This window comes from Hyperolius riggenbachi, chromosome 1 (genome assembly GCF_040937935.1).
Source record: "Hyperolius riggenbachi isolate aHypRig1 chromosome 1, aHypRig1.pri, whole genome shotgun sequence".
In the NCBI taxonomy this organism is placed as follows: Eukaryota; Metazoa; Chordata; class Amphibia; order Anura; family Hyperoliidae; genus Hyperolius; species Hyperolius riggenbachi.
The window spans coordinates 644,963,618-644,979,610 of NC_090646.1; the positions used below are offsets into that span (position 1 = coordinate 644,963,618).

A 15,993-nucleotide genomic window follows, 5' to 3' on the forward strand; every position below is an offset into this window, starting at 1 on the left:
GTGCCTGGGGAAAAGGGGTGGTGGGGACTCTAACAGGTTGAGGGAGGGGGACAGGTGAGAGTGAATGCGGAATGGAGGGGGTTGAAGCTTTCATTTAAAACACCTATAATAATATCTACTGAGCTGTGGAGAACGTGCACATAAGTTGTCAATTCAGTTATAACTGTCAACAACTGAAATAATGTAAAAGGACCTAAGCTGTGCTTGGCTGAGGGGTAGGAAGGGTGACTTTCAAAGAACGGTGATATAAGAACTGCATAATTTGGGGGATTTGCAAATGAGGTGTAGTATTTTGTATTTCGCATTAATATATTCTTGTTTGTATTGCCTGTATAAATATGCAATGTATGATCAATTCTGCTCCTACCCACAGCATTACAGAGTGCAGCGGGGAGGAATAAAGGCAGCACACACACTCTCCTACTCATCGTTCCAGGTGCTGGAGTTCCCTCTATACTCTCTGCACTACTGCCGGCGGTATTGCAGAGTATAGACGGGAACTCCAGCGCCTGGAACCAGGAGTAGGTGAGTTTGTGTGCGCTGCCTTCTTTCCTCCCCGCTGCACTCTAATGCTGCGGGGTGGGATGAGGCAGGAGTGCGCGGACGGTAGTACATAGGGCTGAACGGTTCGGCGGTTTTAAACCGAAACCGCGATTGCTACAAAGACGATCTAGGAATAGTCAGTACCTGTGGTTTTCTGGCACTCGGCGCGTGCGGTGCTGGTCCCTGTGGCTCCGCCTACCGCGTCATACGCGTGAATGGCTGAGTCTGTGCCTGAAGCCGGAGCGGTGAAGCACTGTTAAATGGGTCCGCCCCCCCAACCGCCCTTATGCGTGATGTGCGTCTCCGCACATGACACCACACTGCAGTCTCTCCCGGCGCCCTCATATATTCCCTGCGCAGCTCCAGTGTCCGCTCCACACACAGTTTGTGTTAATTCACTGTGCCAGGCCATCGACACCCCACCACCACTAGGCTCCGCCCCCGCCACCCTCATACACTTCAGGACAGGGTTAGTCAGTCCAGTGTATCGCCCCCTGCCAGCAACATCAGACTGACCCCACCTCCTTACACTGTCTCCGTGACCATTCGATGAAATGTCATCGCCCTTGCCAGAAAGTGAAACTGCATAACCGGTCACATCACTCACGTTTATTATGATAAATGGTGGGACTGGGGTAGAGCACTAGGAGGGGGAACAAAGCTTGAATTGAAAAAAATTCGCTCAATTCAATTTCTTCCTAAAATCGTTCAGGCTTAGTAGCACGCTACAGGAGGGGGACAGGTGGCGGTACATCGGCGTGGGAGGGGAGAACTAAAAAGACATAGGCTTAAGCCAATCAGGCTGATTTAGCTGGGGGGGGTGTTAATGAAAGGGGAGGAGAGTAAAGCCCCATCTACACGATACAATTCTTTGTACAATTCGATTACGATTCCAATTAAATCTGACATGTCTGATCGGGATTTGATTCTATTCAAGTCGATTTGCCATTGATCTGCAATGGCAAATCGAAATGAATCGAATCCTGATCGGACATGTCTGATTTAATCGGATCGTAAATAGAATCGTACAAAGAATCGTATCGTGTAGATTGGGCTTAAAGGAAAATTAAAATCTGGCATGCACTGCAACTTCCTTTGTGCGGCAGATGCACAAATTACATGACTGGTGTCCAGGGCTGTGGAGTCGGTACAAAAATCTTCCGACTCTGACTCCTCAGTTTCTGAAACCACGACTCCGGGTACCTAAAATTGCTCAGACTCTGACTCCTCGACTCCGACTCCTTTAGTCTAATACTTAACAGGGCTGTGGATTTTGTACAAAAATAGTGCGACTCCGACTCCTCAGTCTCTGAAACTCCGACTCCGGATGCCCAAAATTGCCTCGACTCCACAGCCCTGCTGGTGGCATGGGGAAAGGATATATTCTTGTCATCCTTTTTACTTTTTTAACAGATGGACGCAGAGGGTTGATTTTTTTGGATTTTTTTTGCCAAACAGTTACGCTTTAAATGCCTTACTTCCATTGGCCCCTCCTATGCTTGTTTGTTTCTCCTACAACAACAAAATAACCTGTGCAGAGATCATCAGTTGATCTGCTTTTCTGTAGGGATGGCCTTGGGTGAGCAGTCTTTCCTTGAACTACAGACCGGAAGCTGTATACGTAGTGTGAAGGCTGGGCGACTCTTTTAGTTTGCAGGTTGTAGGGCATCCATTGCACGGGTATAGGTAACAGCATATCTGCACTTCACTCCGCTCGCGCTTGCTGGTTGGCAGAGAGTGCTTTCTTAACCTCCCTGGCGGTATATGTGCGGCTGCGCGGCCGCGGGAGGTTTTTTTTCAAATTTATTTATTTTAAGCGTGTAGCTAGCCTAGCGCTAGCTACATGCTTCCCCCCCCCCCCCCCCCTATTCTAGATAACAAGAACCCCCAGCATGCAACTGTTTGGCACTGACTACTAAAGGGCCAGTGCTCCTTAAGTATATGATAACTCCAAATCATAACAGCAGAAAACGTTTTAAATGCAGGATTAGCATCTTTATCACTTAAAGTGAATGGTTACCGATTTAAAAAAAAAGTCAGATACTCACCTAAGGAGAGGGAAGGCTTGGTCCTAATGAGCCTTACCTCTCCTCTCCCGGTGCCCTCGGTGGATCCTCCATTCAAATCCCCTGCCGCGGGGGACTTCGGGAGCACTCGGGTTCCCGAAGATGGGCCGCTCCTTACTGCGCTTGCGCGAGTGCGTCATAGTGGGCACTCGCGCATGCGCCGTATGGAGCGGCCCGTCTTCGGGAGCCCGAGTGCTCCCGAAGACTTCCGAAGCGGCAGTATTTGACCAAACTGGTTGAATACTGCAACGGAGGATCGTGAGCGGCACCGGGAGAGGAGAGGGAAGTCTCATTAGGATCGAGCCTTCCCTCTCCTTAGGTGAGTATCTGACTTTTCTTTTTTTAAATCGGTGTACATTGGCTTTAATACACTCAGACCAGTTGCTGTTGAAATTTGATTTTTTTTTTTTTTTTATGGTGACTATACCGCTTTAAAGCGGATCCGAGATGAAAAACTGACTATAGCCTGTAACTTGTCTATATATCTTATCTAAAGTTGAGATAGTTTACACAGCAAATCTAGCTGCAAACGGCTTCAAAAGTTTGATTATTCCTGTGATACAATGAGGGCAGCCATGTTATGTTTGTCACATTGTAACAGGCTGAGGGCTGGAGATGCTATCAGCTTGCCTGTGTGTAAATTCAGTCCCCTCTCCTCCTCCCCACTGAAATCTCTGGCTATTAACCTCCTCCTGCCCCTACTGAGCTCCCATATGCCTTTGCTACAGTGCCAAGGCACAAAAGGAGCTGTGGGCGTGGCTTGTTTAGTTTATAGGGAATTAGAGTATTAAAACAAAAATAAAAAAGTATTTGGCTTGAGGAATGCCCTATAAACTATATGAAAGGAACAAAATTATGAAATCAACAACTCCGACTCTAGGTGCCCAAAATTGCATCGACTCCAACTCCACAGCCCTGGTATAGTGCCCAGTACAGCGCCCTAGTATGGGTAGGTAGTGCCCCCGCCTGATTCCCCCCCCCCCCCGGGTAAAATGTGCATGTAAGAGGAGGTGAGCCAATGACAGCCGGGTGCTCATCAAAACCAGCCGGGTGGAGCACTCTGCTAAAAGGGCCTGGGGAGAACACTGATACCCATATTAAGCCTCACCAACCATGTGGGGCATGTGTATGGAGCTAGCAGGAGACACCAACAGGTAAAGTATGCGCATTTGGGGCGGGGAGGCGCACAGCGCTGGTGGTTTCCGTCACCTTTCCCGCTCGTCCAGATATCCTACACGGTTACCAAGACACACCTGATAATGATGGCCCTTCATGTTGCAGCATGTCCAATCGATACATGTGACAGATTTCGGCCCGATTTCACACAAAAAAAAATCACCCGACTCCTCAGTTTATGAAACCACTGATTCAAAAAGTTATGCACCCAAAATTGCTCTGACTCCCACTCCACAGCCATGGTTTTATATTCATTCTTCAGTGTGTTTGATGTTAAGAGGAAAAAAAGATACAGTAGAATCTTGTTATAGTAAACTCTGATATACTAAACCTCTGGCTATAGTGAACTCTCTTCCAAGTCCCGACCATGCTCCTGTATGACTACACAATGGGCTCTATTCACAAAACTTCTCAGAAATGAACTTTCGGCACATTTACAAGCAAAATAATCACTCAAAGGAAGTTGTTCCTGATGACTTCATTTAAATATAACTTTTCTTACCTTAGTTATATTATATTTTTGCTCTTTGGAAGCTTAAAGGACTTCCGAGGCCAAATGATAAAAAAGTTAACTACCTGCATCCTATTTTAAGGCACGGAGGACGCCGTCCGCACCCTCCGTGCTGTTCCGCCGGGTCCCCGCCGCTCAATAGCCCCCCGGGCTGGCCCACAGGCTGTTTCCTGTAGCGTGGATTGGGGGGTTGGCCCTAGAGCTGCACAGCCGCACTTGCGGCTAAGCGGACTGTGCAGCTGCGGCCAGCTCATGCGGCCATCTTTGTGCAGTCAGGAGAGCCCGAGCCATGAGGTCAGGAGCCGGCCCGGGGGGGGGGGGGCTATTGAGTCTGCAGGGACCCGTCAGAACGGCGCGGGTGGCGTCCTCCGTGCCTTAAAATAGGATGCAGGTCGTTAACTTTATCATTTGGCCTCGGAAGTCCTTTAAAAATGGAACTTGGCTAAGGTGAAAAAGCTTTGTGAGTCATGCCCATTGTTTGGCCAATACTGATATAGTAAACTACTTGGCCAGGTCCCTTGAAGTTTACTATAAAGGGATTCTACTGTAATACCACTTGGAAGCAAACTCATGATGAGAAAAAAGGAAAAGTTACATACTTGCCTCAGTAGGGAGTAGCCTCTGCATTTACAACGTTAGCATGGTTAACCACTTGCTGACCGCGCACTCATACCGTGCGTCGGCAAAGTGGAAGCTGCAGGACCAGCGACGCAGTTCTGCGTCGCCGGCTGCAGGCTAATTAATCAGGAAGCAGCCGCTCGCGCGAGCGGCTGCTTCCTGTCAATTCACGGCGGGGGGCTCCGTGAATAGCCTGCGGGCCGCCGATCGCAGCTCGCAGGCTAAATGTAAACACAAGCGGAAATAATCCGCATTGTTTACATTCGTACAACGCTGCTAACAGTAGCAGCGTTGTACCAGATCAGCGATCCCCAGCCAATCAGCGGCCGGGGATCGCTGTCACATGACAGGCAGGAGCCTGTTAGAGGCTGCACAGGACAGATCCGTTCCTGTGCAGCCTCGGATCTCCGGGGGAGGGAGGGGGGAATTTCGCCGCGGAGGGGGGCTTTGAGGTGCCCCCCGCAACACCCAGGCAGGCAGGAGCGATCAGATCCTCCAGCACATCATCCCCCTAGTGGGGAAAAAAGGGGGGCGATCTGGTCGCTCTGCCTGGTGTTTGATCTGTGCTGGGGGCTGCACAGCCCACCCAGCACAGATCAGCTAAAACAGCGCTGGTCCTTAACCACTTGCCGACCGCACGCTTATACCGTGCGTCGGCAAAGTGGCAGCTGCAGGACCATGCAGGCTGATTAATCAGGAAGCAGCCGCTCGCGCGAGTGGCTGCTTCCTGTTAATTCACGGCGGGGGGGCTCCGTGAATAGCCTGCGATGGCGGCTCGCAGGCTAAATGTAAACACAAGCGGAAATAATCCGCTTTGTTTACATTGTACGGCGCTGCTGCGCAGCAGCGCCGTAAGGCAGATCGGCAATCGCCGCCATGTGACAGAGGACGTCCTGTCACTGGCTGCACAGGACGGATAGCGTCCTGTGCAGCCCCGATCACCGGGGATGAGCAGGTAGGAGAGGGAGGGGGGAATTTCGCCGCGGAGGGGGGCTTTGAGGTGCCCCCCCCCCCCCCGCAACAAGCCTGCCCACCAGAGCGATCAGACCCCCCCTGCACACCATCCCCATAGGGGGGAAAAAGGGGGCGATCTGATCGCTCTGCATGAAACCTGATCTGTGCTGGGGGCTGCAGAGCCCACCCAGCACAGATCAAAAAAATTAACGCTGGTCCTTAAGGGGGGTTAAAGGGTGGGTCCTCAAGTGGTTAAGGGGGGGTAAAGGGTGGGTCCTCAAGTGGTTAAATCACTGTACACCAGTGTTGCCAACCTTTCACGTTATTTTTTACTGACAAATACCTAAAAATTCGCTGACAAAAGATTTTTTTTTTTACTGACAATCTCCTGCGCCACGCCAAAAAATGGGCGTGGTTGCGCAACATAATGTGGGCGTGGTCATGGGTGGGGCCAAATATACATGATTTTAGTATTGCTGTAAAAGGTCTGCCAGGGAAGTTTGAGCTCTGCCATAGTGTTTCCCCCCTTCCCCCAAAATACTTGTAATCTTACAGCATTTCACCAAAAATCCACGTAATCTGGCAGAGGTTCTTCCAAAATACAGACAATATGGCAGTGGTTCCCAAAAAATAGATGTAATCTGGCAGCAGCGATTCCCCCAACATACACATAATCTGGCAGCAGTTCCCCAAAATACATTTAATCTGACAGCAGTGGTTCCTCAAAAATAGGTAGCCCCAGGTCTATAGGTATCCCCAGAATAGGTGGCCAGGGGTATAGATGTCCCCAGAACAGGTAGCCAGGGGTATATGTGCCCATGATATGTAGGCAGGGGTACAGGGCTGGTTCTAGACTGGCACATATGAGGGGCCAGTCAAATGGGTAGGGGGCAACATGTTCGAGGAAAGTGGGCATGGCAAGTAAATACACATAATGAGAGACAGCTTTTCACCAGTAAATACACATAATGAGAGACAGCTTTTCACCAGTAAATGCACGTAATGAGAGACAGCTTTTCACCAGTAAATGCACGTAATGAGACAGCTTTTCACCAGTAAATGCACATAATGGCAAACAGCCAGCGTCCTCATTATATGTAGCCAGAGGTATATGTCCCCAGTATATGTAGGCAGGGGTATATGTGCCCAGTATATGTAGCCACAGGTATATGTCCCAGTATATGTAGTCAGGGTTATATGTGCCCAGTATATGTAGCCACAGGTATATGTCCCAGTATATGTAGTCAGGGTTATGTGTGCACAGTATATGTAGCCAGAGGTATATGTTCCCAGTATATGTAGGCAGGGGTATATGTGCCCAGTATATGTAGGCAGGGGTATATGTGCCCAGTATATGTAGCCACAGGTATATGGCCCAGTATATGTAGTCAGGGTTATATGTGCCCAGTATATGTAGCCAGAGGTATATGTGCCCAGTATATGTAGCCAGAGGTATATGTGCCCACAATAGGTAGCCAGGCGGTATATGTGCCCAGTATATGTAGGCAGGGTATATGTGCCCAGTATATGTAGCCACAGGTATATGTCCCAGTATATGTAGCCAAGGGTATATTTGCCCAGTATATGTAGGCAGGGTATATGTGCCCAGTATATGTAGGCAGGGTATATGTGCCCAGTATATGTAGCCAGGGTTATATGTGCCCAGTATATGTAGCCAGGGGTATATGTGAACAGTATATGTAGGCAGAGTATATGTAGCCAGGGTTATATGTCCACAGTATATGTAGGCAGGGTATATGTAGCCAGGGTTGTATGTGCCCAGTATATGTAGCCAGGGGTATATGTGAACAGTATATGTAGGCAGGGTATATGTGCCCAGTATATGTAGCCACAGGTATATGTCCCAGTATATGTAGTCATGGTTATATGTGCCCGGTATATGTGCCCAGTATATGTAGGCAGGGTTATATGTGCCCAGTATATGTAGCCAGAGGTATATGTGCCCACAATAGGTAGCCAGGTGATTAACCCCCCCCCCCCCCCCCCAGCAGGAGGACAGCAGCGCAGTGGAGGGAGTGCTGTGGCATCAGCGGTGGAGAAAGGGGGCAATCTCCATCCCCCCCCCTTCTCTCACCTTAGTGCTCTCCCTGCCTCGCTGACTGTCCCCTCCTGATCTAAGTGCTGAGTGGCTGGCAGGCGGCAGCGAGCAGAACTTACCTGCGTCTCGTCGCCGGTGCGGGATGATTTGCCGCTACTCTGGTCTGGTCCAGACCAGAGCAGCAGAACTTCCGGCGCAGGAGCGAGACGGAAGGTAAGTCCCGTCCGCTGCCAAATGCCACTCAGCACTTAGATCAGGAGGGGACAGTCAGCGAGAGAGGGAGAGCACTAAGGTGAGAGAAGGGGGGGGGGGGCGATTGCCCCCCTTCTCCACCGCTGCCCACAGCTCTTCCTCCAGTGCGCTGCTGTCCTTCTGCAACAGGGCGGGCGGCCGACTGGCCGCCCTTACGGACGCTGCTGAATTCCTTACGGAATTCACAGGCAGCTCATTTTGTATAAAAATTTACGGACTGCCCGTAAATTTACGGGCGGTTGGCAACACTGCTGTACACCCTTGTGATTTTTAAGGGGTGTGCAATTAGTGCTTTTTAGCAGCGATTGTGATCGCTCTGAAATTGCAGCCAAATGCTGCTTGTGCCACGTTTTGCGATTGCCACTAATAGCGAATTGGCAGAAATCGTGGTAGTGAGATCACTGTCATATATACTTAATATTGCGCTAGCGCTGTCGATCGTCGGCGATTAGCGGTAATCGACCCCAGTGAGAACTAGCTCATATGCTCTTCCACCCCACTGCTGCTCACTGGGCCCACTTTTTTCATGGCTGCGCTCCCATCCATGCATGAGCCGGGCGCACTGTGCAGGCGCTGTCACTGTCGGTGCAGTAGCACAGAGCTGCTTGTACATGAGTGGCTCTGTGACGTCTTTAACAATTCCTTTGGAAAACTTGTATTGCTGCCCTCCAGAGGTGCATTTTTTATTTATTTAAAATGTAGTTTTAGATCCAGAAAGTGCAACAGGAGGAGCTAAGACGCCTATCTCTGGAAAGGGATGCCTGAACTCCCACCCTGCAAAGGGTTCTGGGAATTATGGACTGTAGAGAGCCTGCTGGTGGCTCAGTAATTGGTACTGTTGCAGTGTCAGCGATGGGATTAATTCCCACCTGTCTGCTCTCATGCTTCTCTCTGTGCTCTGACAGTCTCTCCTGCAGGTGCGGAGGTGTAATTATACCTCACCAGGCGCTGTATAGTTAGGCAGCATTTTACCGTCTTGAGAAACCAGTGGGTGTGACTGGCTGCATTCACTTATCAGGGATCAGCCGTTTTAGTTAAACTTGTTTTATTAGACAGAAAAATCAGTATGGCATGACACATCTCCCTACCATCCCTCCGCCTGCTTGCTAGATAGGCTTTTATCTCGTTTAACTACTTGTGATACCTTTTTATTGTTTAAGGTCAAAGTACATTCATTATTTTATTTTAAGCTTGGCTTGCCTTTGTGGGATGCTGTGCGAGATTATTTATATAGTGATAACATCTTCTGCAGTTCCCAATGAACTTATCCCTAAGTTTTTGGGATGTGGGTGGAAACCCAAGCAGACACAGGAAGAACATACAAACTTTGTGCAGATAGTGCCCTGGCTGGGACCCAGTGCTGCAAGGTGAGAGTGCTAACCACTACGCCACCGTGTTGCCAGTTTGACTATTTCCATGCAGTATAAAGGCAAACAAATTTTGTGCTTAATGCTGAGCGGTCTGGACGAGCTCAGCTCGTCCAACACCGCCAGAGGCTTCCGCTCAGGCCCTGCTGGGCCGATTTTTGTCAAATAAAAAGCAGCACACGCAGCCGGCACTTTGCCAGCCGCGTGTGCTGCCTGATCGCCGCGAGCAGCGGCGAAAGAGGGTCCCCCCCAGCCGCCTGAGCCCAGCGTAGCCGGAACAAAAAGTTCCGGCCAGCGCTAAGGGCTGGATCGGAGGAGGCTGACGTCAGGACGTCAGGTGACGTCACTCCGCTCGTCGCTATGGCGACGATGTAAGCAAAACAAGGAAGGCCGCTCATTGCGGCCTTCCTTGTTTATTCTGGGCGCTGGAGGCGATCGGAAGAACGCCTCCGGAGCGCCCTCTAGTGGGCTTTCATGCAGCCAACTTTCAGTTGGCTGCATGAAATAGTTTTTTTTTAATTTAAAAAAAACCCTCCCGCAGCCACCCTGGCGATTTAATCAGAACGCCAGGGTGGTTAAAGTGTAACTGTCAGGAATAATATCAAAAATCTATTCTTTATTTTTATCTGGTAAACAAGTAATAAAAATGCTAACCAGGCAATCCAAAAGCTAAATTCTCTATTACTTTTCTTGTTTATAAATGATCATTCCCCAGTTTATCTGACTCTTATTTGGCACGTTGCCACACAAAGGAAGTCGCAGGGCATGCTGGGTTGTCAATATTTGGTTCTTTATTTCCTCTCAGACTTAACTAATGTACAGAAGCAAAAAAAGCTTACTCTGGAAAAAATGTACTTATTTGTATATGTTTGCACATATTTTAAATTTTAGTTTTTCGCTGTAGTGCCCCTTTAATTTTCCTCCTCCTGTACCAGTCCACCCTTCTGTTCTCTTCGGGCACAGAGGCATATGTCACGCTAATTGGTGCCTGATTTACTTTGTTTTTGTGTTTCGTTAGGAACACACAAAAAAAAAAGGTTATCTGTAAAATCGCCGTTCTCATGAATCATCGGCCACCTGTCTCATCTGATGAAAGCACTGGATGTTCCCCATCCGAAACCAGCGTCTGTGGTCATTTCAGGTGACAAATTAAAGGCAAAATTACCTGAACTCTCGCCATTCAGCATTTATATCCCTGAGGAAGGGTGTGGCTGTGGGATGCAATACGCAGAGCAAATTCAATTAACCCTCTGTATTCCTATGTGGGTTTTAAGGGGCCCATACACCTAACGATTTTCCCGCCGATATACAGCCGTTTCGACCACAGTGATCGAAACTGCTGTGAAATCGCCGCGCACACCACTGACAGAACGATCGATTTCCGTCTGAAATCTATCGTTCCCGTCGACCCATCCGTGCGGAAGATTTTCCTCGGTCGCCGGCGGGTCGGGAGTGCATCGTTAGCAGCGTTCGAATGCCCGCCGAACGATGCAATACAGCTGGTATACATTACCTGTTCCGGCCGGCGCGAGTCCCCTGGTCTTCTTCTCTGCTTCGGGCTCCAGACCGTTCCTGCAGCTACACAGAACTTCCTGTCCCGGCAGGAAGTTTAAACAGTAGAGCGCCCTCTACTGTTTAAACTTCCCCTGGACAGGAAGTTCAGTAGCCGGAGTGGAGAAGACGAGAAGACAGCGGGGACTCGTGTCGGCCGGAACAGGTAATGTATGCAGGGGGGGGGCGGCAGCTCCACAGATTGATCGGTTTCAGGCTGAAATCGATTCACAATCTGTTTGCAGTAAAGATGGCCATACAATCCCTCTCTGAGCAGATTTGATCAGAGAGGGATCTATCTGTTGGTCGAATCTGATTGCAAATCGACCAGTGTATGGCCACCTTTAGTTTAGACCTGCGTCTGCACGAGAACAGGGACTACAGGAAATGGACTATCGTCACATCCGCTCAAAAACAGGGATAATTAAGTGGTACAGTAGTAGTTGAAGGGCTCTGAGGACTTTTAATGACAGTAGGAATTTCTCCAAACCTAAGCTCTGGTCACTTCACCTGAAAAAAGCAGACTTAGGGGCTTGTTCACACTGAGCAATTTTTTTTTTTTTTTGTGCAGGCGATTTTAGGAATCGCCCTCAAAACGCTTGTGCAAAGATTCCCTAGGAGAGTGTTCACATATGAGCGGTTCGATTCCGATCCAATTTCAAGAGCGCTGCCTGTACTTTTTTTTTTTTTTCTTTCTTTGCGCTTTGGCGCAATGGAAGGTATAGGGAAATCACAAAGTGATTGCAAAAGCGCTTTGTATAGCTATTTCCCCATCGCTAATGCATTGTATTTATTCATTTTCGGGTGAAAGGGTTCACTTCCTAACTGACATCAGGAAGTTGAAAAAAAGAATCGCTGTGCAAAAGCGCTTACAAAGCGTAGGGAAAGGCAATTAAAAAAATCGCAATAGCGCTGGCGATTTATAATGGGAACCTAGCCGTAAAGGACAACTGAAGAGAGATGTATATAGAGGCTGCCATATTTATTTTTAAGCAATACCAGTTGCCTGGCTGTCCTGCTGATCCTCTGCTTCTAATACTTTTAGCCACAACCCCTGAATAAGCCTGCAGCAGATCAGGTGTTTCTGACATTATTGTCAGATCTGACAAGATTAGCTGCATGCTTGTTTCTGGTGTGATTCAGACACACCTGCACCCAGATATAGACCAGCAGGGCTGCCAGGCAACTGGTATTGTTTTAAATGAAATTTATATATGGCAGCCTCCATATACTTCTCACTTCAGTTGCCCTTTAAAATGGGATGAAACTCCATATTAACTTACATTTTTTTTTTAAATCTAATAAGAAATTACTTATTTAGCTTTCCTTATCCTGTTTTTCCGTGTTCACTGTCAGCTTTAGGAGAAATGTGATCTGGAAAAAGAGTATTTTTTACTGGTTTCTTTTGTTTCTCTATGATGTGACAAGTGACCGTTTCCTCCCCCCACCCACCTCCTTTTCAACCCAGCTCTGTGTTAATTTCCCCTCCCTACGGCCAGAACTTAGTCTAGTCCAGTGATGGCTAACCTTGGCACTCCAGCTGTGACAAAACTACAAATCCCATCATGCCTCTGCCTCCCCGAGTTATGCTTAGAGCTGTCAGAGTATTGCAATGCCTCATGGGACTTGTAGTTCCACCACAGTGCCAAGGTTAGCCATCACTGGTCTAGTCCCTCATACAGCAAAAATCACCTAAACAGGCTTAGATCAGTGTGTAATGCTGGGCATACACGGTTAGATCCGGTGGCTAGATTAGCAGCCGGATCGATTCCCACTCGTCCCCGTGGCCGCCCGGATCGATTCCCACTCGTCCCCAGGTATGGAGCAGGGAATCGATCCACGCGGTGATCGGACCTGTCGGAAATTATCAATCGAGCCATCACCGGCTTGAGTGATAACAAAATATCTACCCGTGTTTGCCCAGCATAACATCTGCAAAGGGAGGCGTGGGATTGAATTACCTTCTGATCATAGTGTCCTTATCTAATCCAAAATAGGAAGCTTTCTGTTATTTGCATACTTGGGTAAACTCCACAATCCCACTGGCATTGCACCGTTTCCGTTAGGCAAAGGCACCCAGACAAAATAAAAAGAAAAAAAATGGGGTTCATATAGGGACCTTTTTTATTTTTAAAAGGGGTGGGGAGGAATATTGCATATAGTTTTTTTTTTTTTTTTCTTTTTTTTTAACTCCATTTAAGACAAAATAGCCAGTGATCATACCATTCATCAACTGTATACCCAACAGCAAGTGTGACCATACTATTTAACACTCCAGTTTAACTCTTCAGCACATCCTGGGTGACAATCTACCTTTAGTACAGGTTACTTCTCATTTTATTGGTTTAAGGGGAAATTACAGTTTGCCATAACACTCAATGAAAACTTGTTTCCATGCTCTTCAATGCCCCCACAGATTTTTACTCAAATAGCATTACTTGACAAAAGGATGTTGTTTCAACCTCTAGGAAATTTGCATTTTAAAGCAGAATAACAGTCTTGCGTAACCTTCAATAAAAACCTGTTCCCCCTACAGTTTATTGCCCATACAGTTATCCTACTTGCTTTTGTCCTTTTTTTTTATTTATTTATTTTTTTATTTGCATCAAAACAATTTTTGCAGTGTTACCTGTAGTTTACAGCAGGCTTTCTCAACTGGGGTTCCTTGAGTACTCTGTAGGGTTTTTTTTTTTTCGTTTTTTTTTTTTTTTTTTTGCAGCATAATACCGCATACTATAATAGGGGGCACTGTAAAAAAAAGCACTAAATTGGGGGTCACGTTAATAAAATTGGGGGAGCACATTAATAAAAAGCTCTGGGATAAAGAGACCGTATGAGTGGCAGTGTAATAGGAGGTAGAGAAATAAACAGCCGTACCTACTTTTAAAGACCATGCCCAGTGTTCTCCCCAGGCTCTTTTAGCCGGGTGCTCCACCCGGCTAGATTTGGTGACCACCCGGCTGTCATCGGCTCTCCTCCTCACCTCCTCCTATGCTGTAAGCACAGTTGCCCTGCATTTTCAACTCGCCCCACCCGGCTACTTTTTCATGCCACCCGGCTACTATTTCATGCCACCCGGCTGGAAAAAAATTCTGGGGAGAACACTGATGCCTCCTGCAAAATTCAATGCAGCGGTTCCTCAAGATCCAAAAAATGTTTGCAGGGGTTTCTTGTGTGTTTCAAAAGTTATTTGCAGGGTTCCTCCATCTTAAAAAGGTAGAGAAAGGCTGGTTTACAGACTCAGTAATTAGTCTCCCTAATTCCTCTATAACTTCCAATTAGTCTCTTGTAATGTTGCCATCACCATCTTATATGGTTTAAAATTCATCTTTAGTAAGCATTTTTTGTTTCCTTCTTTCAGGATGCAAGATCAAAGCTCTAAGGGCAAAGACCAACACCTACATTAAGACCCCGGTCCGTGGTGAAGAACCAGTATTTGTTGTCACTGGACGGAAGGAAGATGTAGCAATGGCTAAAAGGGAAATCCTGTCAGCTGCCGAACACTTTTCCATGATAAGAGCGTCTCGCAACAAAAACGGCCCATCTGCAGCTAGCCTGCAGTGCACCCCCAACCTGCCGGGCCAAATTAGCGTACAAGTAAGGGTACCTTATCGAGTGGTAGGCCTTGTGGTAGGGCCAAAGGGAGCTACTATAAAGCGAATACAGCAGCAAACTCACACCTACATAGTCACTCCGAGCCGTGATAAAGAGCCGGTGTTTGAAGTTACAGGGATGCCAGAAAATGTTGATCGGGCCCGGGAGGAGATTGAGATGCACATAGCCATGCGCACTGGCAACTACATCGAGCTCAATGAAGAGAACGATTTCCACTATAACGGTACAGATGTCAGTTTTGAAGGAACCTACTTGACGTCCGCTTGGCTAAATGCAAACCCAACTGCGGCAGCCCGTAACAAAATGGCTTCCAACTACCGGAATGATAGTTCAAGTTCCTTGGGAAGCGGCTCCACAGATTCATTTCTTGGAAGTAACAGGCTGGCTGACTTTAGCCCAACCAGTCCCTTTGGGGCAAGTAATTTTTGGTTCGGAGAAACTGTGCCCAACGTTGGCTCGGAAGAAATAGCCGATACGTCTGCCTTTGATCCAGTACAATCTCCAGCCGAGACCATTTGGGCACCACTTGACCAGGGAAATCCAGTCCAGAACTACAGCAATGAAGTTGCAGTAAAATCTCAACGGAGGGGGAGCATGTCTCCTACTTACGTCGACGGCCTGGAGTACCCAGTCAGCAGAAGTATTAGAAGTGACCTTTCAAGCACAAGTGAGGTCGGGCTTCCCATCTACATCCCTGCCTTCTCCAGCGGTACCAACAGCTATTCTTCTTCCAGTGGTGGGTCTACCTCCAGTTCCCCACCAGAGACTAGACGCAAGCACGATTGTGTTATCTGCTTCGATAATGAAGTCATAGCTGCCCTCGTTCCCTGCGGTCACAACTTCTTCTGCATGGAGTGCGCCAACAAGATCTGCCAGAAGGAGATGCCACTTTGCCCCGTCTGCCAGACACCAGTCAACCAGGCCATACAAATACATTCTTAAACTCATTGCCAATAAGCACTTTATAGCAATCTTCCTTTCGATATTTATCTATTTGAATATATGGAAAAGGCAAGTCCAGGCTCCAGAATAAATGTTGCTACTACCAACGTGCGTTTCAAAATGTTCTGCATGCCTGTTCTGATTTTAGTCGAACTCTTGACGGTAGTTACATGGTTAACTAGGTTGAAAGGTAGACACATGTCCATCGGGTTCAGCCTCTCAGAGATTCTGGAGGAAAAGGGCATTGGTTTTTATTTTTCTATGTTGGTATACTGCGGATGATAAATTATGGTTTTACCAGTAGTTTACATGAAAGAGAATTATGTTTACGTAGGTTGA

General features: G+C 47.8%; 1 protein-coding gene across 2 annotated transcripts; it reads left to right on the forward strand.

The window, feature by feature from the left end:
* The first annotated feature begins 177 nt into the window (after positions 1–177).
* On the forward strand, positions 178–15,761 carry MEX3C (mex-3 RNA binding family member C). Of its 2 annotated transcripts, none has more exons than XM_068251349.1 (2): positions 178–282; positions 14,459–15,761. In XM_068251349.1, the coding sequence occupies exon 2, from the start codon at positions 14,566–14,568 to the stop codon at positions 15,652–15,654; it is 1,089 nt and encodes a 362-aa protein (XP_068107450.1). In that variant the 5' UTR covers positions 178–282; positions 14,459–14,565; the 3' UTR covers positions 15,655–15,761. The 2 variants fall into 2 exon arrangements, with proteins under 2 accessions (XP_068107450.1, XP_068107449.1); XM_068251348.1 differs by lacking the exon at positions 178–282 and adding an exon at positions 10,621–10,687.
* The last annotated feature ends 232 nt before the right edge of the window (positions 15,762–15,993 follow it).

Excerpts from the sequence above, each read along its gene's own strand:
- MEX3C (XM_068251348.1), top strand. The coding sequence starts at position 10,636 with ATGAAAGCACTGGATGTTCCCCATCCGAAACCAGCGTCTGTGGTCATT. Across the intron at positions 10,688-14,458 it reads AGCGTCTGTGGTCATTTCAG|GATGCAAGATCAAAGCTCTA; the intron begins GTGACAAATTAA and ends TCCTTCTTTCAG.